Source organism: Lycium barbarum, chromosome 2 (assembly GCF_019175385.1).
Source record: "Lycium barbarum isolate Lr01 chromosome 2, ASM1917538v2, whole genome shotgun sequence".
In the NCBI taxonomy this organism is placed as follows: Eukaryota; Viridiplantae; Streptophyta; class Magnoliopsida; order Solanales; family Solanaceae; genus Lycium; species Lycium barbarum.
The window spans coordinates 16112289-16136339 of NC_083338.1; the positions used below are offsets into that span (position 1 = coordinate 16112289).

At 36.3% G+C, this 24051-nt stretch overlaps 1 protein-coding gene across 1 annotated transcript; it reads left to right on the top strand.

Moving 5' to 3' along the window:
- Positions 1-3166: 3166 nt before the first annotated feature.
- LOC132628392 (uncharacterized) lies at positions 3167-5237 on the top strand. The gene is made up of 3 exons (XM_060344175.1): positions 3167-3788; positions 3955-4153; positions 5156-5237. The coding sequence occupies exons 1-3, from the start codon at positions 3167-3169 to the stop codon at positions 5235-5237; spliced, it is 903 nt and encodes a 300-aa protein (XP_060200158.1).
- Positions 5238-24051: the final 18814 nt, after the last annotated feature.

Genomic DNA, 24051 nt, shown 5'->3' on the forward strand with positions numbered 1-24051 from the left:
TCCGTTGGGCCAAATGCCCAACACTTCCTTTATCGAGTCCAAATACAAAAATGAGGGCCCAACCATGGGTGAAAATGGTCCATTATTTCATATGGTGGACTTAGTAAACCCACCAGCCCATTTCCTTTATTTATTTTGTGTGTATATTGTATGCTTTTAAATATTGAGACTCGTGATTATAACTTAGATGAAATAGGCAAACGATGCTAATATCGTTAGAAGAATAAGAACCCTGCAATATTTTGATTTGGACCCAACGAAAAAAAAGGATACCTTTCTCGTAAAATGATAAAAGAAGAAATATTATTCTCCCTTACAGAAAAAACAGAAGACGATAAACAGTAACATACTTTGAAAATCAACTTCTTCTGCTAACTTGGGAATTTCTACAAAAAAGTAATTTAAGAAAAAAGACTAATTTCAAAATAGATGTCCTTTGAAAGAAAAACACAAAAGGCTTAAGTTGGTACAGTCTTTTTGGTTAGCCCACGTAAAGCTAAATGAAAAAAGGAAATTTCACTTTAACTTGAGTTTGGATAAGGAAATCCAGATAAAGAATGTTGTTGACCTGTATTAAAACGGGAAAACCTATGGCTTTGTTTCAAAAGGATATCATTTGCAAAAGGAATAAGTCTTTTATACCAAATTTTATATGAAGTTATGGCATATTAAACAAAGGACATACACTTGAATATTTACAAACTTATAGAAATAAATAGGATTATAACACTTTGAACGAAATCAAGTAGAACTATACTTGGCGGAAACCCTAAAAGTGTTTTGGTCCAGAAAGTGAAATAAACTATTCTAATCTTAAATCGCATTTCCGAAAAACCCAACTCTTTTTTTTTAAGAGAATGAAAGAACTTTACTACCACAAAACCATTTTTGATATGCCATGACTTTTATATAAATCTTTTTAAACACACCTTTTAAGCAAGTATTTGTTAAAGCTACACTATTAAAATCCGAAGGTCAACTGCATTATGCGGATTCTTAATACCGGGGTGCCTAACACCTTCCCCGGGGAATCACTTGGACCCTTACCCGAACTCTGATACTAAATAAGGTTTTAATAAATAACAACCTTAAATCAGTTTTTCTAATTTCCATAAATAAATTAGGTGGCGACTCTAAAAAATAATAAATTCAAAAAGAGTCCACAATTATGAAGTAACTTTTATACCTCACGTAAAATTGAACCATACGCTAACGACCCTCAAATTATGGAGAAATATAGGAGAGAAGAATCAAGAGATAAATAGAGTTGTACCTTAGCTTCACTGTTTATAAATATAATACTTATTTATTCATATTTAATTTGCGGTTGCAATTTACTTTCCACGTATAAAAAATTGTTGCAAACAAGAGTATCTACAATTATTAGACTATATGGGCATGGAGAAGGAACTAATAAGAGGAGAAACAAACATGTTTTTATTTTTTTTTTCTAGGAACAACCATGTTTTTGCCTAAAGTTGTCAACATTGGCTTCTAGTTAAATAATTTCAAAATAGTCAATGAACTTAAATAGAGGCTACAACCTACCAGTACAGTTAATCCAAATTAATTTATGTTGGATCTGTATTTTCTAAATATAAAAAGCATAATTATTTTGCTTCAAATATAAAAAGGAAAATGTCTAAAATACATTTTAACCTTTGCCCGGATTTGCTGTAACACACCTGACCTTTATGGTCATGCTATTACCCCCCAGAATATATTTTAAAAGCATTTCTTTGGCATTTATCTGAAAAAAATCAAACTAAAATCCAACGCGACACAAGCCAAGACTCGATTATGAAAGAATTTAGTGATTCACAAGATCAAATTCCAAGAGAATCAACTGCTTTCTCCATGAAAAAAATTAAGAGTGTGGGAGAGAATTCTAATTTTTTGTTTTGTTCAAAGAGTGAAATGATTGGACTCCTTTGTTTTTTGGCATTTTATTCAGCACGTGTTTGAATTGTTATCTTGCTCACTCGATACATGCCAAATAAATTCCTTAAAAATATATCCAGGGGGTAACAGGGGTAAAGGTTAGGTGTGTTACAGTAAATTCGGGCAAAGATTGGGGTGTATTTTAGACATTTTTCCAATATAAAACATAAATTGATACCCTATTTTTCTTAAGGGTATGGATTTTCTTAAGGGTATGGAGTTTAACATAAAACATAAATTTTATTTATGGAGTTTAACATAAAACATGAATTTTATTTCTGTGAGCCGATAATTATTTTAGGATTGGAGTTGTAAATTGTCTGCTTTACTTTTTCTATTTGATAAACGGATTCAGTTATTTTTGTTTCATGTGGAAAATATGTCGTTGCCTGGTTGCAAGAATCACTATAGGAAAAATGACTTTATAGAGGGGAAATTCGATTAAAAACTCCATATTTTGTCGCTATTAGTTAATTACAATCAAAAGTTTGTTCTAATTGCTCTAATGGAACCTTTCCAAAATTCTAGAAATATTCAGAGATACAGAAGGAGACTGGGAATGAATTTTGCTGGTTACAACTGTAATGGCAAAATGTGGTACGTTGTAGAAGATGGAGTAGATGTGGAAGTTTTGATGGACACAGATCAACAGGTGACCATTAAAATCTTATTGTAGAATTGTAGTAAATTCATTATCACAACCTTGGTGTATGCAAAATGTGATGCTGCTGAAAGACTTCTTCTTTGGGATAACATGTACAGTTTGTCCAATAATATGAACTCTCCAGGTTCATTGGTGGAGACTTTAATGTCATTATGAATGAAGAGGAGAAAATTGGAGGTTTGCCAATATATCCAAATGAATATGAAGACTTTGATTTTTGCATGAATTCCTGTGAAATGAATGAAGTGGATTTTAGAGGTAGTCCTTTTACTTGGTGGAATGGAATAGCTGGTCAAGATTGCATCTTCAAGAGACTATATAGAATTTTAGTCAATCAACAACTACAGGATTGGTTTAGAACTTTGAGCATGGAGCATTTGTCTAGAACTGGATCAGATCACGCACCTTTATTATTATTAGCTGGTGAATAGGTTCAACCATGTTATTAAGAATTTCAGATTTTTAAAGTTTTGGTTGGAGCAAGACTCATTTATGCAAGTAGTTGAAGATTTCTAGAATACAGATTACTTGGGTAATCCTTTTGTCATTTTTAAGTTGAAAATGAAAAAGGCTAAATCAGCTTTATCTAATTGGAGTAAGGAAACTTTTGGAGATTTATTTAAACAATTAACCATAAGGGAAGATATTGTTAAGATAAAGGAGCAACTATTTGAGGAATCCCCTTTAGAAGAGAACAGAATGGTGCTTCAAAAGGCTCAGGCTGAGTTCAAGAAATATTTGCATATTGAGGAGGAGTTTTGGAGACAAAAAGCTGGTATTCAGTGGCAATCAGAAGGTGATAGAAACACAAGATACTTTCATAGTTTGGTGAAGGGGAGAAGAAAAATATTACATCTTTCAAGCATTCAAAATGCAGAAGGAGAATGGAAAGAAGATGATGATCAAATAGCAGGAGCAGCTATTGACTTTTACCAAAGTCAATTCACTAAAGAAAAGACTTCTCAAGACTGTAGATTGTTAGATGTGATTGCTCCTAAAGTAACTCAGGGGAAGAATTCTTTTCTAAGTGCTATTCCAACCTTGGAAGAAGTGAAAAATGTTGTTTTTGCATTATCAGGTGATAGTGCTTGTGGACCTGATGGTTTTTCAGGCATCTTTTATCAGAAGTGTTGGAATATTATAGGAGCAGATGTGTATAATGTAGTGAAAGCTTTCGATGAGGGTCAGACTCTTCCTAAATCTGTCACTCATACAAACTTGGTTCTACTACCAAAGAAATCTTTCATCAACACTTTCTGATTTAAGACCAATCAGTCTCAGTAATTTCATCAACAAGGTGATTTCTAGAGTGATACATGATAAACTAGAATCAATCTTACCTTTCTTAGTCTCTGCTAATCAATCTGGATTCTTAAAAGGGAGAAACATCATTGAGAATATTTTACTTACTCAAGAGTTGGTGGCTGATATTAGAAAGAGGGGGAAACTAGCTAATGTGATCATCAAGTTGGACATGGCAAAGGCATATGACAGGGTTTCTTGGAGATTTCTTACTCAGGTCATGAGGAGAATGGGATTTGCAGATATGTATGTAGATATGATTTGGAGGTTGATAGAAAATAATTGGTATTCCATACTAATTAATGGTCAATCATATGGATTCTTTCATTCTACAAGAGGAGTTAAGCAAGGTGATCTCCTATCTCCAGCTTTGTTCATCTTGACAGTTGAAGTCTTATCTACTGCACTGAACTCATTGTTTGAAAATAGTAGATGCCAAAGTGGAGTGCACAGCTGAACCATCTGTCTTATACTGATGATACCATAATTTTACTTCTGCTGACAAAGAATCTTTACAAAGGATCATGGGGGTTCTGCATGATTATTAGAAAGGTACAGGGCAGAAAATTAATACTGAAAAGAGTGCTTTTTATATGCATGCAAAAGTCGCTGATGAGTTGAGTCAAGATGTACATCAGCTATCTGGTTTTAATAGGGGTGAATTTCCTTTTATCTATTTGGGATGTCCTATCTTTCAGGCAAGGAGACAAAAGCTATTTTATAAAGATATGTTGAAGAAAGTTAGGGATAAATTACAAGCTTGGAAAGGAAAATTACTATCATTTGGTGGAAAATCAATTTTGATCACTAATGTATTACAAAGTTTTCCTATAGACTTGTTATCAGCAATGGTCCCACCAAAATGTGTCATCAAAGAATTGCACAAGTTGTATAACAGATTTTTTTGGCAAAAAAAGGAGGATTGCAAAAGTAAACACTAGTCAGAATGGGAGAAGATGTGCTTTCCAAAGCAAGAAGGTGTAGTTGGCTTCAGATCTTTGTTTGACATATCCAAAGCCTTATTTGCTAAACTCTGGTGGAGGTTTAGAACAAGTAACACTTTATGGGCAAGTTTTATATGGAATAAGTATTGTAAGAGGTCTAGACCTACTGTGGTACAATGGAAAGGTGGAGGATCACAAACTTGGAAAATGATATTACAAGCAAGGGATGAAATGGAGCATAAAATATGGTAGGAACCATAGAATGGCTCTTCTTTTGTCAGTTTTGATAATTGGACTAAACTAGGGCTTTGAGTGATTATTTACCATCTCAATATCAATTAGATGAATCTATTGATGAAGTTGAAGAATTGATGACTGAAGGTTAATGGAATTATAACATGCTACAAGAGTTATTTCCAAATGACATTGTGGAAAACATCAGACATGAGTTAGGTCATATTGTGAGATAAGATGCTAAAGACAAATCTTGGTGGATGGAAACAAGTTTTGGGAAATTTACTGTCAAAAGTACATGGGGTCTTCTAAGACAAAAAGCAACAGTTTCTTTACTTCTAATGCTTTTGGTCGTGTGTGGCCATATTGTGTGTTGTGATACCATAGCCCTGAGTGGCAGTGTTATTTTGGGCTTTTGTGACAGGATGGTAGCGCCATATTATAGGGGAAACTCTAGTGAAATTTCTGTAGAATTCTCGAGAACTTAACATTCGAGGACGAATGTTTTTAAAGGGGGGAAGAATGTTACACCTCGGAAAATTTGATGTTGTTGCACAGTGAATGGACTAACGCAGGGTGAGGCATATGCGATGTCCCTACAAATAAGAAGGTTTACTTAATGATTCTAATTGAGATTTCAAAGACATTAGAGATAAGGGAAGAAGGTTCGTTGAACAATGTAAGTATAAGTTGTGTTTTGAAAAAAGGTTAACAAAGTACCGAGCTAATGTTGATTTAATAATGTCATGAGGAAAAGTTATAAAGCTCCTTAGATTGATAATGAAGTGTTAAACAAGTGTTAAGAAGGTTCCATAAGGATCGGAGATCAAACGAAACGACGGAAACAATTCCAGAAAAGTGGAGTTATACGACCACTTATACGGTCCGTACAACTTTATACGGTCTGTATAAGGGTCCGTATAACCCAACAGAAGAAATGTTTTCCCTGATGGTGAACCACGGACACTTATACGGATCGTATAATGTTATACGGACCGTATAAGGGTCCGTATGAGTCCCGACGGGCTGAGTTATTTTCAAGTATATAAATATGTTCTCACTCTTATTTTCTCATTCTTTCCACTTCTCCATCTCTCTCAAGACTTCTAAAGGGTTCTACATATTTCATCAACATAAATCCAAGGCAAATCGAAGATCAATATCATCAATCCAAGGAAAACAAGAGTAAGGAAGCCTTTAGGGATTGCTAGAGTCAAGATATCTCTTTGGGTTGAAGCTAGGGTTTTTCTTCAAGTGAAGCATTTTCATCCAAAACTTGCTCCTACACAATCAAAGGTGCGTTTCATGACCATTACATGTTATTGGGAATATTTAATGGTTGAAAGACTTAGATTATGGATGAAAGTGGAATATGGAGCTCAAGTGTGAAATCATGGTGTTCTTGAATAATAGTTGACATGAATCATAACCCTTGAGGTATTATGAGTATAAGCCTGTTATAAATAATATTAAGAATGTTGGAGAAGCATGATATGTGAATGAATGTAATGTTGTATTATGACCATCGTTGTGAATGACCTTGAGAGAAAATTGTGGGAAATAGATAATGACGAACTTGACAAAGTTATTGATTACGATATTATGAACGTTGTTATTGATGTTGGGAGTTGTTACATCATATGGGGAAAGTTGTAGAAACAAAGGAAATGCTGCCCAATTTTCGCTAGCTTTAGCCTAAGCTTAAGTATGTCTCTGAATATCTAATCATAGCACGAATTCCTTTAAATGTAGAGTTACGAACTTGGATGGAAGCGTATAGTCGACAATTTAGAAAGACGAAAAGGTATGTAAGGCTAGCCCTTTTTTTTTCATAAAGGCATGACTCTTATATTATCATTCTCTATATATTTCTATGACCTTCTTATATCCCAAACGTTGAGAGTACATGATTTTTAAGAGTTTCTTATGAGCTAGAGATGGGACATGTTATACGATAACGATGGTGAAGATGATGCTATTTATGAATTTGATAAACCTATTTTATGATTTGGCTTCCTTATCTCCCATGACCTTCTTACATTCCGAAAATTATAAGCCTATGACTATTAAGAACTACTTATGAGATAAAGATAAGAGATATGTCATGAATATGATAATGATGATGATGAGTTTAAGTATATAGAATCCTCGAGTAATATACGATGTCCATGAGGTTAATGATCCTAAATATGATTCCATTGATGCTTTTCTTATGTACACTCACCTTAAAATGTTAGTCCCCTCAAGGTGAGACATAATGATTATGATCACTCCATAATGTAATCGGGGGTTCACGACCTTATGTCACCCTGACATCGCTATAGTTAACTTCAAGTTCAAATGTATGTTTTGATGATAAATGTATAATGATGCTAAGTTATGATAAGGTCACGATATGCCTATGAGATGTACAGTAATGTTAAGTTTATAATGTGCTCACGATGCTACAATTCCACCGTGCCTAAATGGCTGGACATGTCACCGCTAAGGCGGGTTGCTTATGATTCCACCGTGCCTAAATGGCCGGACATCTCACCGCTAAGGCGGGCTGCTTATGATTCCACCACGCCTAGAAGGCCGGACACGATCACCACTAGTGGGCGGCATATGATGGTTACTCGGACGCGGGTTAACGATGATGATATATACGATAAGATGATGTGTGCGCTATGATGATACATGTACTATGACTATATATGATATATGTACGAAATGTGTCCACCCTTAAAGGTTACGCAGGTTATATCTTTATCTTATGTCCTATGATATCTCTATTATGTTCATTTCATTCATGCCTTACATACTTAGTACAATGTTCGTACTGCCGTCCGTTTTCTTTGGACGTTGCGTTCATGCCCACAGGTAGGCAGGGAGGTGATCCAGACTCGTAGGAGCTACTAACAGATTTTGAGAGCACCCCATTATTCCGGAGGTGCCATTGATTTATTCTTTTGTGTATATATATGTTCTGGGCATGACGGGGTCCTGTCCCGTCCATATGTCTAGTACTCTAGTAGAGGCTCGTAGATGCGTATGTGTGGGTAATATGGTCTCACGATGTCCTCATATGTATATATATTATTTTGATAGCCAGAGGGCTTATGTATATAAGGTAATTATGTTTCCAAATGAAAAATGATTTTCCTATGATTTGAGTATAAGATTAACGAATGAATGCTTGATGAGTATGATGGGTAATGGTATGAGCGGTGCTCGGTAGTTAGCCCCGGGTACCCGTCATGGCCCCTAGTCTGGTCGTGACAAGAAGATTCATTAATCTAGACAAAGTACAAGTTCCAAACCTCAGAATAAGATCAGCTATGAGATAATACAGTTTTCATGGAAGGTAACAAACTGATCATAGAATCATCTTTAGTGTGTGGTATTAATCTCTTGATTCATTCTATTAAAGATGTTTGTATGATTGGTTTGGGGATACAAATCAGGTTAGCTTGGTTTGGATTTTCATGCATGCAGTAGCTACTGCAATAAAGTTCTTGCTAAATCTGATCAAAGCCAAAAACTGGCTGCTTCCAATATTGACATTCGCAGCAGATTGAATCAATTACATCCATAATTGTATGAAGATTTCTTCAAGAGATTTGATCCATTCCACATGTGAGACTTGTTTGTGTGAAAGATGGATACAAATCAAGACATATGGAGCTTTATTAGTTGATAGATTTCTGCCTATTTTTGTCAAGTTTTGGTAGTTGTCTAGTTTACATTTCCTCTTGTATAGCTCCTTAATTTTCTTTCTTTTCATGATGCAGTTTTTTGCAGATTCTGTACAGAACTTCTTTGATTATGAATAAATCTCCACCTTTAAGATGGCTTTAACAAAAAAAAAATTAATTACAATCAAACCAATTTCAATTAGATTTCTTAAGCTTGTTAGCCTGTTATCTCTAAGTGTTCAAATCAGTAATTTACCAGAAATTTACTTAAACTAGTAATTTACAACAGCAAGTAATTTAACAGTAATTTACTAAAACCAGTATCTGTTTTATAAAATCTGAAAACGTTAAAGACAGAAACTAGATGAAACAGAAAATTTTGGAGCCCACAAGTTTCTCGTGTGTCCTTAAGAAATCTAATCCCCTCACAGTTGTCAAGGTTAATTGATTAATTTCTCCCAGGATAGAACGGAAAACTATTCTGTAATAGCGGCAATGCAAATTGCGAAACTTTGGCAAACTCAAAGAGCGGCAGCAGATCACACTGGACACTTACTTTTTTTTTTTTTTGCTTTGGAAATTTATGCAGAATGCAAAAGAGAGAGGGGAGTAAAAAATGCAAATTTTCAGTGTTCAAAAACTGAGGCAAAGCCTCAGAATATATAGCCATACATTTTGTTCTGAACAAGTGCAGAAGTGTCTATTCATTAAAGTGTTGTGTATGTCCAGTGGTTATTACTATTGGGAATAGAAATAACAATTCCGTGAATTTAATTTAATTAAAATTCCACGAAATGTTTTTTAAGGGAAAATAAATAATAGAATTTTAGAAATAAATTTGGTCCAAAAAGATTATCAATCAATCAAACCATTGGACCAAATTCAAAGCCGAGCCGAGCAACGACGACACCTCGAGGGGAGTCCCTCTTCTCAACTCTTTAAGAGCTAAAAGAGGTGATTCTATATATAAGTACACAAGAAGTGATTTCCCCTACCAATGAGAGACAAAGTGCCTTTGCAAAATGAAATTTATTTGAATTTTTATTTCCCACCATTTCCCAATTCACACTACACTCATCTTTAAAGCCCATATCTTTAAAGCCCAACAATCCCCCACATGAATGGGAAATGGCTATATGATGCATGAAAAAATTGTGTGATTTGCCAACAAGGATTAATTGCATCTGGATAAGTAGGTTTCTATTTGAACTTTCAATAGTGAACACATGTCAGATATACTCGATCAATCAGTAGATTTGATATCTTTGAACCGTCGAACTTTAGTGTATACCTAATCAACCACATGTCACACAATTAACCATTTAACCACTCTTGGTTCTCATTGTTGTGTTCATTTCCGTCATGTGTTGACACCTAATTTTCACCTCATAAAACGTGTATGCTAATTTTCCAAATTTTCTGAGTCCAAGACGGAGTAAGGATACCCTTAAGATTTTTTTAAAAAGAAAATCCCGAGAAAATTGCAAATTGATGTTTAATTATTATTCTGTAAAAATTGATAATTGCAAGAAATTACGAGCCATTCACTTTCACAAACATGATTTGAAAAGAAATACATATCCTGCTCCATCTAATTTGGGAAAATTGTCGATTAAAGACGACACATAAATTACCGCTCATTCTCACCGCATTTGTTTCCATTTTTAAATATTGCTCAAAAGTATTTCAATGTTGGGCTCATTTTGAAGCTCGTATTTTAAAATAACGTATTATGATTTTTATTTTTGGAAAAATATTATTTTACGCAGGCATTTTAAGTTAATTTAAACTATAATATATCTTAAAAAAAATATGTGGTATATTTTAAAAAAGGGGGGAGTAAAACAATATCCCCCCCCCCCCCCCCCCCCATTTATTTTCTCGTTGGGTCCTTTTTTTATTTTTGCCCTAAATATACCCCTTCTCTCTCTTGAGAGAATATGGGGGCGGCACTAGGGTTCATCCCCTAACCACTGCTCCACCGCCATTCCTCCACCATTTCTGGTTGATTATTGGGTATTTCCCCACTATCTCTTGTGGTGTGGGATGCCCTGGGCGGAGTCATTGAGCTCTTAGCCATCTGAAGCCACCACACCACACAAGAGAGATGGTGCAGTGGCGATTTGCTCAGTATTTGGCCATGGTTTCATACTTTGTACTGGTCTGCACGACGTGTAAGGTTGGGATTGATTTTATAACGGTCCTTTTTTGGATTATTCTCAGGTACAATTTGTTTGTTTGCGTGATTAGGCGCATGATTTAGGTTTTATTATCTGCGTGCACTGATTTGGGTTTGTTTTTTGTCCCTATAGTGTACTATTGCGCGTGATTTTGCATTTTTGTACGAATTGGATAAAATTCCTTTTGTTTTTACTTGATTTTTGAAAATGAGTGGGGGTCTGTGAGAACTGGGGGGAAATCTGAATTCTATTTTTAGGGGGAGGGGAGTTGTTTTTGGTTTTCTATAAATAAAAGGTATTGGTGATATAGGAGGGGTCCGGAGTTTTTCTTAAAGAGGAGATAGGTTTTTTTCTTGGAGAATTAGACTGATTCTTTCCAACTTACTTGTTATATTCAAAAATATATTATAGATATCATCACTAATATACTATTACTACTTCAAAAATACCATACCATATAAAATAACAAGAAGGCTGCTTTGAGGATTGGAGTGTTGGTGTTGATTTGATTAGTCTAATTTCTCGTTTGATCTTTAGGTTGCCTTTAAAAAAGGTAACACTCTCATTCCATACTATTTCATTTCTGTTCTTGTTTGTTTACATGAATTGATGTGTTTATGGTTGTTTTAAAATCATTTTAGCTATTGTTCTATAGAACTGATGAGGTTATCTTATTATGATGACAATATAATGAGGTTTCAAAGGGATTTTGTCGACTAGTAGGCATTAAAAGTTAAGACTGGCTTAAAATGAAGTAAATTCTTTATTTTGATCATTATTTATTTCCAAATTGGTATGTTGAGGGATCTGAGGCACATCTTACATTCTTTTTGCTTCACTATTGTTTAAGAATTCCACTTCTTTTGGCCTTGTGTTGATTTGTTCTAAGTGAAAACCAGATAATGATTCTAAAAAACATAATAAAGTTGAGATCTATGTTTTCACTTGAATAAACTTGTTCAGTGTACCTTAGTGAGATACTAGGGAGGCTGAGTTATGTTATGATCTTATATGGCTGTCTTAGACTAAATTTGAACTAAAATGGTTTCTTGAACCTGAGATATATTTGCTTGTTTCTTTACAGCCTACCTATTGAGCTTAAAAGCTTCTGAATCTCTATTTGCTTTGTTTTTTCATATGTTGGATTTGCCTCTCCTACCCTTTAAAGGGTAAACCTTTTCAAAACTTGCAAAAAATAGCTTTCAAAGATCAGCAAACTATAACATTTTGTGAATCTTTGAAGTCGGAACCTCAGATTCTCACTTTTGTTTTTTACTAAGTGACTATTAAAGCTGTAATAAAGGACTCATGTGTTTCTGTGACTATTTGGCTGCATGGGTATACATTTCGTCATCTCTAAAACTTGTTTAGCCTTAGAAAAAGTAAGTAATGAACCTCTTAACTTGCTTTGCAGATTCTGAAATTGCTAAGTGAAACTAGAATCCTCTAAAACTAAGAATCTATTTTTCTTTAACAAAAAAAAAATAGGAATTTGATGGATTCATAGTTCGTCATGTTGTTTTGAACAAGTTTGGCTTGATGGATCTATAGTTTGTCATGTTGTTTTGAACAAGTTTGGGTCCTGTTTAGCTTTGTGTGTGTGTTTAATCATTAGCTTTAGGAACTATTGCAGGAGGTAAATGATAAGGAATAAGGGAACTTGTCCTTTGTTCAAATTTGAGAATCAGTGGCCTAGGCTAATGTCCTTGGGGTTGGGTGTGTGGTTTGTGATCTTATTGTGATTTGTCTTCTCTTTCAAGCTTGTTTTGTTATCCAGTTTGCTGTGAAGAATGCTCGGTGAGCTTACTTTGATTAGGTAGGGCTAAAATATCCCCTTGATTGTCAGATTATTAGAAGTTAGTTATAAAAGGAAAATTAGAGTTTAACTTTAAAGAAGAAGTTTGAAATCAGGTATAGCAGTGACTTAGACCCTTCTGTCCTTCTTTCTCTAAGTTTGATCCTAGAACTTGAACACTTTTTTTCCTTATACATTGCTGGTTTATACTGCTCTTGAATACATCATTTTGTGACTTAGGAGAAGTAACATGAACCTCTCTTGATCACCCTTTTTTGAACATTGAGCCATCTTTGTGCATCATTCCTGTTGTATGTTTGATATGGACTGCAATATGCTCATAGTTTACATTGTTGAACCACTTTAAGCTACTGAGAATTGGTTATGCCTAAACTGTCTCTTAAAGGTTTAATTCAAATTTGTAAAACTTGTGACATCTAATGCAATGCTAAAAAATTGAACTTAAATCTGCTTTGAGAGAACACATGTGGTATCTGCTTGTTTGTACAGGTCTTTATAACTTGTTTGTAAGGTTCTGAGGTTTACATATATGATTTCCACCCCTCTTTTATCTGCTTGTGACTCAAATATGTTCAACATGATGCTTTAAACTTAGGATAGTGTCATGAACCTCTCTTAGCCATAGTTTAGGCTCCCATAGACCTGTAGTGTTTTCATCTAAGTTTCTTATTATTTGGGACTTGTTGTAACTGCAGTTGAATCATGACTACACATGACTACACCTAGGATAGCTTCATGCTCTCTTTTACGTCTTTTTGGACTTGATGATCCTGTTTTGATCATCATTCATGCCTTGTTAAGACCTTATTTGATCTCACATTTGAGTTTGGATCCCTGTGTTTGATTCTATAAATTAACTAAGTCAAATTGTCATTTTCAAGTTCTACAATGTTTCCTATGGGACTTTTCTTATATGCTGAGATGATCTTGAGACTAGTTGAGATCAGTGTGACCCAATGATTGAACATGAATTAGGATATAGGGACTTGGGAAGTGTTGGGAACCTGCACTTTGAATCTGCTTAATATCTAAACTTGTTTAAGCTAAAATTGGTACAAAAAATGACTTTGGACTTTAAATTTGCCTCTGTAAGTGGTGAATGGGTTTAAAAGTGGTTTTCTGGCATTTGGTTTAGTTTTTTCTTGGCTTAAAAATGAACTCTTGGCTAGATCCTTCATTATCCTGTCTTTATTAACCATTGATTTCCTCAAAAGAAACTAGAAACTAATATTTTGAGTAGGATGACTGTAGCTTTGCCTTTGTCTTCTGCTGCTTCACTCTTAATCCTGTGCCTGCTTTGTTTTTTCTTATTACTTCATTTGTTGCTGCTACTCATTTGCCATTTTTGAAAATTTCCTTGTCTTCTTGTCCATGCCATTGCTATTTGCTGAATTGTGACATCTGAGGTATCTTGCATTGCCAAAACCTGCACATTACTTAAGGGCTGCTTGATTTCTTTGTTTTTGGGATTAGTCGAATCTCTTCTGTGACTTTTCTTACCTCATGTGTGTCAAGGTTTGGTAGTAAAGATGTATGTTGTAGAGCCCCTAGTTGTTATCCTTGACTGAAGTTAAGTATTTGGCCTTTAAAAGGTGTAGAATCTCTCTTAAAAGCCTTGAAATTTTTAAATAACCTGAATATGGTAGTTTAGAGTTAATGGAATATGAAGCGTGTATATATCTAGTATATCTGAAGGGTATGCCCTTAAAAGGGTTTTGTTCTTCGATGGTATACTAATGGTATATCAGGTATACCACAGTTTTGACACTTAGAAAAATTTGAGAAGAAATTAAATAGTATATCACTGGTATATCATGTATAGCACTCTTTGACACTTAGAAAATTTGAGATGGAATCAGGATTTGGGCCTGTTATTTGGGCCTGATATTTGCATCACCATACTTGGCTCATCGTTATTATTACTTCGGGCTTATTTCCTAGTTGGACCATTTTTGACCACTAACTGTCACTGAATTGTTAACTGGATCAGTCCAAAATAAATTGTCACAACCCAACCCGCCATGAACGGCACCCATCTAAATCCTAACAGGCGAACCAACATACATACCACCTAATCCATTCAATATGGTTTTTAGATAAATCAGGCTAAATAATTAGTACATAATTAACAACAAAAGAACAAGTAAATCATGCCATAAATACTGTAGTAAGTGCGGAAGTTCTAGCTATTACAATCCCCAAAATCCAAAAGTTATCGTACAGGACTCTAAGCCAAAAACATGTCTAAGAACTGAAATCTACCTAATAAATATCCATAATATCCAGAATAAGAAAATACATCAAAAGTAGAAGATCTTCGGGCGGCCTGGCACGAGAAGAAGCTCACCCCAAAATCTGTCAGCAATTATCCTCCACGCTAGATGTGAGGATGAGTAGCGGTCTCTATATCAAAATTTGCACTCAAAAAATGCAGCAAGGTAGTATCAGTACAAACACTATGTACCGGTAAGCATCATAGGCCGACTAAGATTTGTATCATACATATCTCATGAAATCAATAAAATAAACAAGCCCGTCAATCATACATGAATATCAATACATCACAACAATTCAACCACGGACAATCACAACAAATCACCAAATTGCTAAGAATCACAAACACGTCAACCACAACGGAGGTAAATTTACCACTATACCCCCACTCGCTGTACACACATGCTATCTGATGTCATAGCTCAGTAGTCATGACCTGTAGGGGACCCATGGTGTCCATGTACCACTCATTCCGGAACACTCCTCGGACCCGAGCACAACCTCCGCTTCGGAACGAACCTCGTACGCGGGATATAACAATAAACCTCTCATTTTCGGAACTATCCTCGGACCACAAGCCCTTAATATAGGCCACATATGTTCCTTGTCATACCTTTTACAGAACACTATCTCTTACATTCTCAGTATCCATATTCACCTCATCATTTCATGTCACAATATCCTCAAGAAGATTATATTAGCTTCTTATCACAATACATCCACTGCAGATTAAATCACTCAGAAATAATGGCATGAAGCCTACACAACATTCAATCACAATCACATAGGAGCTTAACCATACAATATCATGTAATGAATACTAGACATGCTTTCTCCTAATAAAATCACAAACATACATTCAACTAACTAAAGTCTAACTCAAGTAAACCGTAACCTACCTCAGAGTAGAGCTGGAACAATGCCTGTCACTCTGCCACAGCCTTTCCTTTCCTCAAAGCCTCATTACGTTTACAGTCTAGAAATAGAAGACTCAATGAGTCACATTGCTCAATTTGCAAATACCAAGGCAAGAAATACCCTTCCCTCTCCCCATTCTAAGGGTGGACAATTTTCTAAGTGATAGACAACCTATCAAAAGACCCTAATATTCATAAACCATCAATTTCTACCACATTCTATCGAACATTCCCATTACAACAGTTTTCTATGGCAAAGACACCATTTTTATAGAACCCTAGGTCTCCAATCACTTAGTTTATGTCTCTAACTGTTCAATTTATGATCAACAGCAACTAACCAATGCATTTAGATGATAACTAAGCGATAATAACCATAACCCATCAAGTTTAGAAGGTTTATTAATATTCTAGGGTTTCTATTTAATTTCACCATTAAAGACCCATGAAGATTATTACAATAATGAAGGAGAAAGGAATGATAGAATGAAAAGCGATGGAACTTACCTCACAAGGTTGTCTTGCCCTAGCTTGAAAATTCTCTCTAAGTGTTTGTTGGGAAGTGTTTTGGGTTGTTATGAATGAGAAATAAAACTAAGGCATTAAAAACCCGGCTACTGCTTCCCATCGACCGTTGCGGCGGTCGCTCCGCCGCTGCAGCGGTCCCGCTATAGTGGTCCCCAGCTATCTCGCCTGACCGCTATGGCGGTCGATTCACCGCTATAGCGGCACCGCCATAGTGGCCACTAAATAAATGGATGGCCACTTGCAGCGGTCGAGGCACCACTATAGCGGTACGGCCGCAGCGGTAGTCCAACCGCTACAACGGTCCATTTTAGGCAGTGAGGTCGGCTTTTTGTCCAGTTTTCCCCCTATCACCTCACATTTCATCCAAGGCCTTAAAATACAACACAAAACATTCATACATACAAAAAGACGCCCTACGAATCTACCCGCAACATCGACATTCCCAATGGAGTCCTAAATTCCCATTACGATCGGAAGTGTCGTTACATAAATTTTAATTTCCTTTTCTTTCTTTGCCTGTGCAATGACTATTATGATTTCCATTTTTTGTACCTAGTTTAGTTCATAAATAATGTACTAACATTACACATACCCGTTTGCATTTTTTCCCATTTAAACCCGTTGGTGGGCCTCAATGGAGCCCACTAATGTATCTAGATCGAGTCAACCCAATTTGGAGTGAAGTGGAGCATACGTTGGAATTAAGACAAACCTGATTGCATAGACATTTCTCTTTTGGGCTTAGTCGGCCCAAATTCTCTATCTCTCTTTAATTATGTATTTTAAATTATTGTTTGTGCAATTATCATGCCTATTGGAACCCTTGATAGATTTTCATACTTTATAGATGCTAAAAATGAATTTGCTACAAATTAAGACTAGTTTTTGAGACGTTAAAATGCAAACTTGAGGCTGATTTGGACAGAAGGACTAAAACTGCTGATTGTTTACGAAATTAAGGACTGATTTGAACATTTATGAAATATGTCGGCTTATGACATATGGACTGATTTGAACTAATATTCAAACTTGTGGGACTAATTATGATTGGAGGACTTAGGCTAAAAGATAAAACTTGACTCAAACATAGAAAAAGGTAGAAATAAAAAATGGACTATATATATGTAAAATAGTACTGTAACACGCCGTATCTTGGAACTAAGTTTAGACTCATATCATTAGAGTTTTAGTGGAAAAACTGAAGGTTTGAACGTTTTGCGAAAATGGTTGATAGGCCTACTTCGGGCAGCGATAACTCCTTGATTAGTAGGGAATTTGGGAAAGTACCCCTAATGAAAGTTGTAGTACGTAAAAATACCTTTCTGACGATATAAGGACCAGGCTAATTAGATATCGGAGCAAGGAGATATGATCGTCTCAATATGGCTAATAGTAAGGCACTTAAAATTCTATAGAATCGGCTAAGCTTTCGATACGTCTGCCTTCCAGTCAAACTTCGTGAAAATTCATTGGGAATTTGAGAAAACTTAAAACATTAAAGTTGTAGCCCTTTGAAATAGATTTTCAACGGTATATTATGGAGCCCAAACAGAGCTGTGTACAAGAAGTTATGTCCATTTTACCGAACACTATGTAGAACCGACACAGGTCCGTTGAGAGGGGGCATGGGATGGCCCCGCGTCGCGCGCCGATCGCAAAAAAACCCCCTCTATGAATATTGACCTACAGATGGTCGTGCGCTGCATGTGCGTCGCGGGCCCATCGCATAACAGGGCCGGTTTCGGGTCAAAAATCTGGATTTCGCGTTTTAAGTTATATTTAAGATTGGGGTTTATTTCCCTAACATCCCTAGTCACGAAAAATCACCCTAAAGTCAGAGAGAACAAGTCCCAAGCCTCAAGAACCCTACAAGATAAATTTATCATGATTCTAGATTGAATTCAAGTCCCTAATATTTTTCTAACTTGAGTAAACCCTTCTAATCGATAGAGTTGTGAGTGGAACATTATTGTTGGGCGTGGAAACACTAGAACTCGAATTCAAGAGGATTGAACGTCAAAAACGTAATTCTTCTACACTCTAATCATTCATAATAGTGAATTGATGAGTTCTTGGGAGAATAGTAAATGGGTTTAGTAAAGAGAATTACACGAACTATAGTAGGGTTTTGGATTATTGACTTGAGATTGTTATAATCATATGGGTGATGCAGAATGATGTTAATTACACCCAATTAAGATTGTAGAATCACCTAGAAGTAATAGAATGGGAATTGGGTGAAGAAATCACCATTAATGGAGATTGTGGAGCTTTATGCCCACTAAGTATTTGATAAAATGCTTAGATGACTAAAAGCATGAATATTATTGCTAACATAGAATCCCTTTACTTGTATTGATATAGATCAAAGTTGAAAGGGTTGACGAACTTTGTATCTCGCTCAAAGGCTGGAATTAAGGTATGTGAGGCTAACTATCTACGTTAGGGAATGTTCATGATTCTCCCTACGCCTCATTCTTCATACTTGTTAGTAATTTGACTCAGAATATAGTTTAGCCCAGTTTTATGATATGTTGTAGAATTATTATCTTCTAGGGTTGCAGTTACAGCATTCGTTCATGGTTATCAATTTGAATATCATGAACTCAACACGTAATCTTTATAGACTTATGTATTCTTACCACATGAGTCTCAGTCTAGAAATTCAGTATGCTGAGAAACAGTCAGAGTTTTGAATTCAGTCCAGCATGTCTATTTTAGTTCAGCATTTTTCATTGTTGTTATGGTCTCAGTCCTTATTAATTAACCATAATTATACATATGTGATTTTGCCCGAGGGCACAGCACAGTCATGTATATACGTATACATGGCCGAGGCCATTGACTGACGCACTACTAGGACGAGGCCATAGCGTGCATTTATTATTGGGCCGAGGCCCCACATATACAAACACAGATAATATAGATGATTCAGATACAGAGCAGGGAGTATTCACATCTCTACTTCCTTGCTATTACAGTTACAGTTATCAGTTTCAGTTTCAGTTTCAGTATTTTATTGCTTCAGTTGCTTTACATACTAGTACAATTCAAATGTGTTGATGTCCCTTTTTATTGCTTGGGGGAAACGATATACAGGTTGACAACTCAGCTATTTAAGAGTGCACGTATCAGCTACTAGTGAACCCCAAATTCCTTCGAGGCGTTGTCAGCTATCTAGTTATTTCGGTTTATAGACAACTCTATTATTCAGTACTCTTAGAGGCTTCATAGACACAGTTCAGACAGTCAAATGTTTATTATGTTTGCCCTGTTGGCAGTTGTTCAGTTGTTTTGGTTTAAGCCATGTTGGCTACATTCAAATATTTTAGATCGTCTAAGTATTTTTGCATTATGATTTCAGTCAGACATTTAGTATATCAGCATGTGTTTAGTTGTTTCCACATTCCGCTATGCTTTTGATATCACATGTTGATTCAGCCAGCCAGTTGGTTCGCTCGGTTATATGCAGTCAGGCACCGGGTGCCGTGTTACGTCCAGGCCCAGGTTGGGGGCATGACAAAGCTTGGTATCAGAGCACTAGGTTCAAGTGTCTTAGGGAGTCTATGAAGCCGTGTCCAGTGGGGTCTCTTTTATATGTGTGAGGGCTCTACACATATAAACAGCTGACCACCAAGACATTTAGGATTTATCTCATTTCTTTCTACTCTAGATCGTGCCATGAAGCTTAGAGCAATAAGTAAATTCTCTCTCTATCGAATTACGTACGTTTCGAATGCGCAGGCGACGAAGTGGTAATTCAAGGCCCAACTGAGGTTGATTATTAATAGGGGTACTATTGTGAAGTACTTGCTGGTAATGAATGAGACTTGAGGTGTTATTGAAAGATGAATAAAGTGTAAGTTGCCCGAGAAAGGGTGTTGTATAATGAAAGGGAAGTTGAATAATAATGATGTTCTTGAGAAAGGAGAATGGGATACAACAGGGAGAGGATATCAGAGAAATTAGAAAAGGAGCTAAGTCTGCAGGAAACGTAAATCATGGAGGATCTCAAGGAGGTGGGGGCAGACAGTTTCTACCGGAAGCTATCAGGACTTACTCCATCTGCAACTAGTGCACTAGTCTTGAGGTCTAGATATGACCAAAAGGGGTCAGTTCAACTAGAAATAGATTTTAAGAACATGCCTCTCAGTGACATACCAATGTGAGCCACAGAAGTTTTCAGAATCTTATGTGTAACAAGTGTTATAGGAGACACCAAGGGGTGTATCGTTTGGGGCCTTGATATGTGTTTCAGTGGCTCCTCTTAATTCTCAAGCCCGATCAGGATATAATACAGCTAAGCCTGGTATTTCAGTTCTCAGTGAAGACTGCTTAGACGCTTCAGCAAGTCGTCAGGATAAAGAGGCATCCCCAGTTATCACCACAGATGAAATTTTCGTACGAACTATGCCTGTTAAGAAAAGAGGTATGTATGAAACAATAACCATGAGCAGACAATATTAAATTTTCGAGAATGATTTTAGTTTGTTTAAGTTAGTCAGATCAGAGTTAGAGAGTACGATGGTTGTAAGTTACGATAAGAAGTAATTATTATTATGAGATAAGAAGATGTGACAGTTCTCGCTTAAGCTATGTGAGTAAGTGTTTATCCCAGATATGTATAGTTTGATACAATTTTGAAGTGTATAGAAAGTTTGGGTTTAGTTGTTCCAATCTTTTGTATAAGATAGATGAAAGTTTGTTAAGTGTGATCCATAGTTCAGAAAAGATAGTATACAACCATAGAATAGCGTCAGATGCTTAGGGAGAGTTAGAAATAACTTAGGTTATTCAGAGCAGAATAAGAAAATATGAAGCTAGCAGGTGATTAACAGAAAAACAGTAAGTAAGTTTTGAGTAGATATAATGTATTAGCAATTTTAGCAGAACTGTTAGAAGTATGATTTGATTTCCTTATTCAGATGAAAATCTTAAGTGGGTGACTGTTCGGATACATCCAAATGTATGTTAGAAACCAAAGTCTTATGTTAAGCTCGGAGTAGAGTGATTAGTGGAAGAAGAATTCAGCTAAGCCGTAAGAGAGCAAACTGCAAAAGAATAACCTTTAAGAGTTGTCAAAAATAAGTTGTCCTAAGATTTACAGTGAGAGCAGAGTTAAGTCATTAAGATGGAGTATGGCAGTTATGAATACAGTAGCAACCCGTTCATGTAAGTAATTTAGTTTTTCCCAATGAGAAATTGCTCAGAAGTGAGTCGAAAAAAAAAGAGTCGTCAGTGTTATAGAGTACAAAGGAATTACAGAAGATAAGGAGTGTTAATTGGATCCCATCAAAAGAGAAGAATTTGTAAGTATAAGACGCTAGCCTTGGTCTAAGGGAGGAGATACATAAATCGCCAGTAAGTCCAGTAAGATAATTGAAGACCCGAAGGGGTTAGTATGAGATATGAAGAACCTTAGTTCAGTTAGGTTGGCATAATGAGATAGTCTCCATAAGGAATATGCCTCAACTTAGAGGAAACCCGAACTGAGTAGAATAATCGTCGAACGAATCGTGTCAAGTTCAATTATTATTGATTAGGCGATCACAGAAAACCTATAAGATCATGCCAAGTTATGTGTCACAAGGGTAGTGCCATTGCACGAGACTCTAATCTTTAAGGTGCTAGTCAAAGACTTAGCGCACAACAGTACTATGAGTATTTTAGGGAGTATCTCAGAAAAATAATCAAGTATGGGAATTACAACTCATGATTTAGGCAGACAAGATAACTATGGTGAAAGAAGTTCACCGCTTATCCAAGGTAGGAATTCGACTTTCAGACTCCGAAGTGGGTGAAGTTATTGCCCAGAACATGGCATTCCTGCTTAGTCATTGAAGTTAGAGAGAAGTAGTTTGGTGATTCCTACTTGTTGCAGATGAAAGAAGGGATTCACCTACATAAAGCGTCAGCTTTTGAACAAGGGGGAGATGGTGGTACCATGAGATACCGAGGAAAATTATACATTCCAGATGTAGGCTGGCTCAGAGAGCGGATTATGTCAGAGGATCACAATTCCAGAATGTGGCAGGGCTTGTGGCTAAGTGGCCCAAATTGTTTTTTGCAAGTGAAAGCCAAACACTAGAGGCCCTGCGACTTGTCTCAGAATATAAATATTCCTGTTTTTAGAATGGGAGATGATAAATATGGATTGTATAACAGGTCTACCTCATTCAGTTAGAATGCATGACCCGATTTGGGTGATTATGGACAGACTTACGAAGTCGGCACACTTCTTTCCTGTTAAGAATGATAGATTTAGCACCAAAATATGCCAAGTTGTTATTCGAGAAATCGTTCGACTTCGTCGGACCCAGCGTCCATCATTTCAGATCATGGTGCCCAGTTCACAGCAAATTTCTAGAGACCATTTCAGAAAGAATTGGGTACGAGGCTTAACCTTAAACACAACTTTTCAACCGCAGACCGATGATCAGACAGATACGCTATTCAGATCTCATGTTATAATATTCATTCAGTTCAGTAAGCTTGTGTCCTTGATTTTAAGGTAATTGGGATGGCACCGTTTGAAACCCTTTTTGAGCGAAAGTGTAGATCACCGATTGATTAGTTTAAAGTTGGGGAAGTAGAGTTGTTAGGACTAGATTTGGTCTATCAGGCTATGGAGAAAATCAAGTTAATTCAAAAGCGTTTGAAGACGGCTCAAAGTCGCCAAAAGTCCTATTCAGACATGAGGCATAGAGATTTAGAGTTCTAAGTTGATGATTGAGTGTCTCTGAAAGTTTCGCCTATGAAAGGCGTTATGAGATTTGGTAAGAAGGGGAAAGCATAGTCCCGCCATATTGGACCATACAGAATCCGACGAAAGGTTGGTGAAGTGGCTTATGAGCTTGAGTTGCCACAAGACTTGATTATTATGCATCTAGTGTTTCATGTGTCAATGTTGGGAAAGTGTATGGGAGACCCGTCATTGGTTGTCCTGACTGATAGCATAACAGTCAATGATAATTTGACTTATGAAGAAGTCCCAGTGAAAATCCTTGATCGCCATGTTCACAAGTTGAGGACTGAGGAGGTAGCCTCAGTAAAGGTTTTATGGCGTAGTCAGAAAGTTGAAGAGGCTACATGGGAAACCGAAGAAGACATGAAGTCCAGCTATCCCTATCTCTTTGAAGAATCAGCAGAAACTGGTGAAGGTACTGTACCTTCCCCTCTCAGATCTTTCCTTCTACAGTTTCTACATTATCAGTATTCAGCCTGTTAGACGGCCAGCTTTGTAGTTGTTCAGTTCAACAAATAATTCAGTTCAGACCCTTTTTAGTTCAGTTTTCATGTGCTCATGTCAGTTAGTGTGCACATGTCTCGACAGTCACTCTTTATCAAAATCCATCATTTGAGGACGAATGATCCCAAGGGGGAGATAATGTAACAACCCGTATCTTAGAACTAAGTTTAGACTCATATCATTAGAGTTTTAGTGGAAAAACTGAAGGTTTGAACGTTTTGCGAAAATGGTTGATAGGCCTACTTCGGGCAGCGATAACTCCTTGATTAGTTGGGAATTTGGGAAAGTACCCCGAATGAAAGTTGTAGTACGTAGAAATACCTTT

Coding starts and splice junctions, on each gene's coding strand:
- LOC132628392 (XM_060344175.1), top strand. CDS start 3,167: ATGAAAAAGGCTAAATCAGCTTTATCTAATTGGAGTAAGGAAACTTTT. Junction 3,789..3,954: donor AGTGAAAGCTTTCGATGAGG/GTCAGACTCTTC, acceptor TACCTTTCTTAG/TCTCTGCTAATCAATCTGGA. Junction 4,154..5,155: donor AGAATGGGATTTGCAGATAT/GTATGTAGATAT, acceptor GGACTAAACTAG/GGCTTTGAGTGATTATTTAC.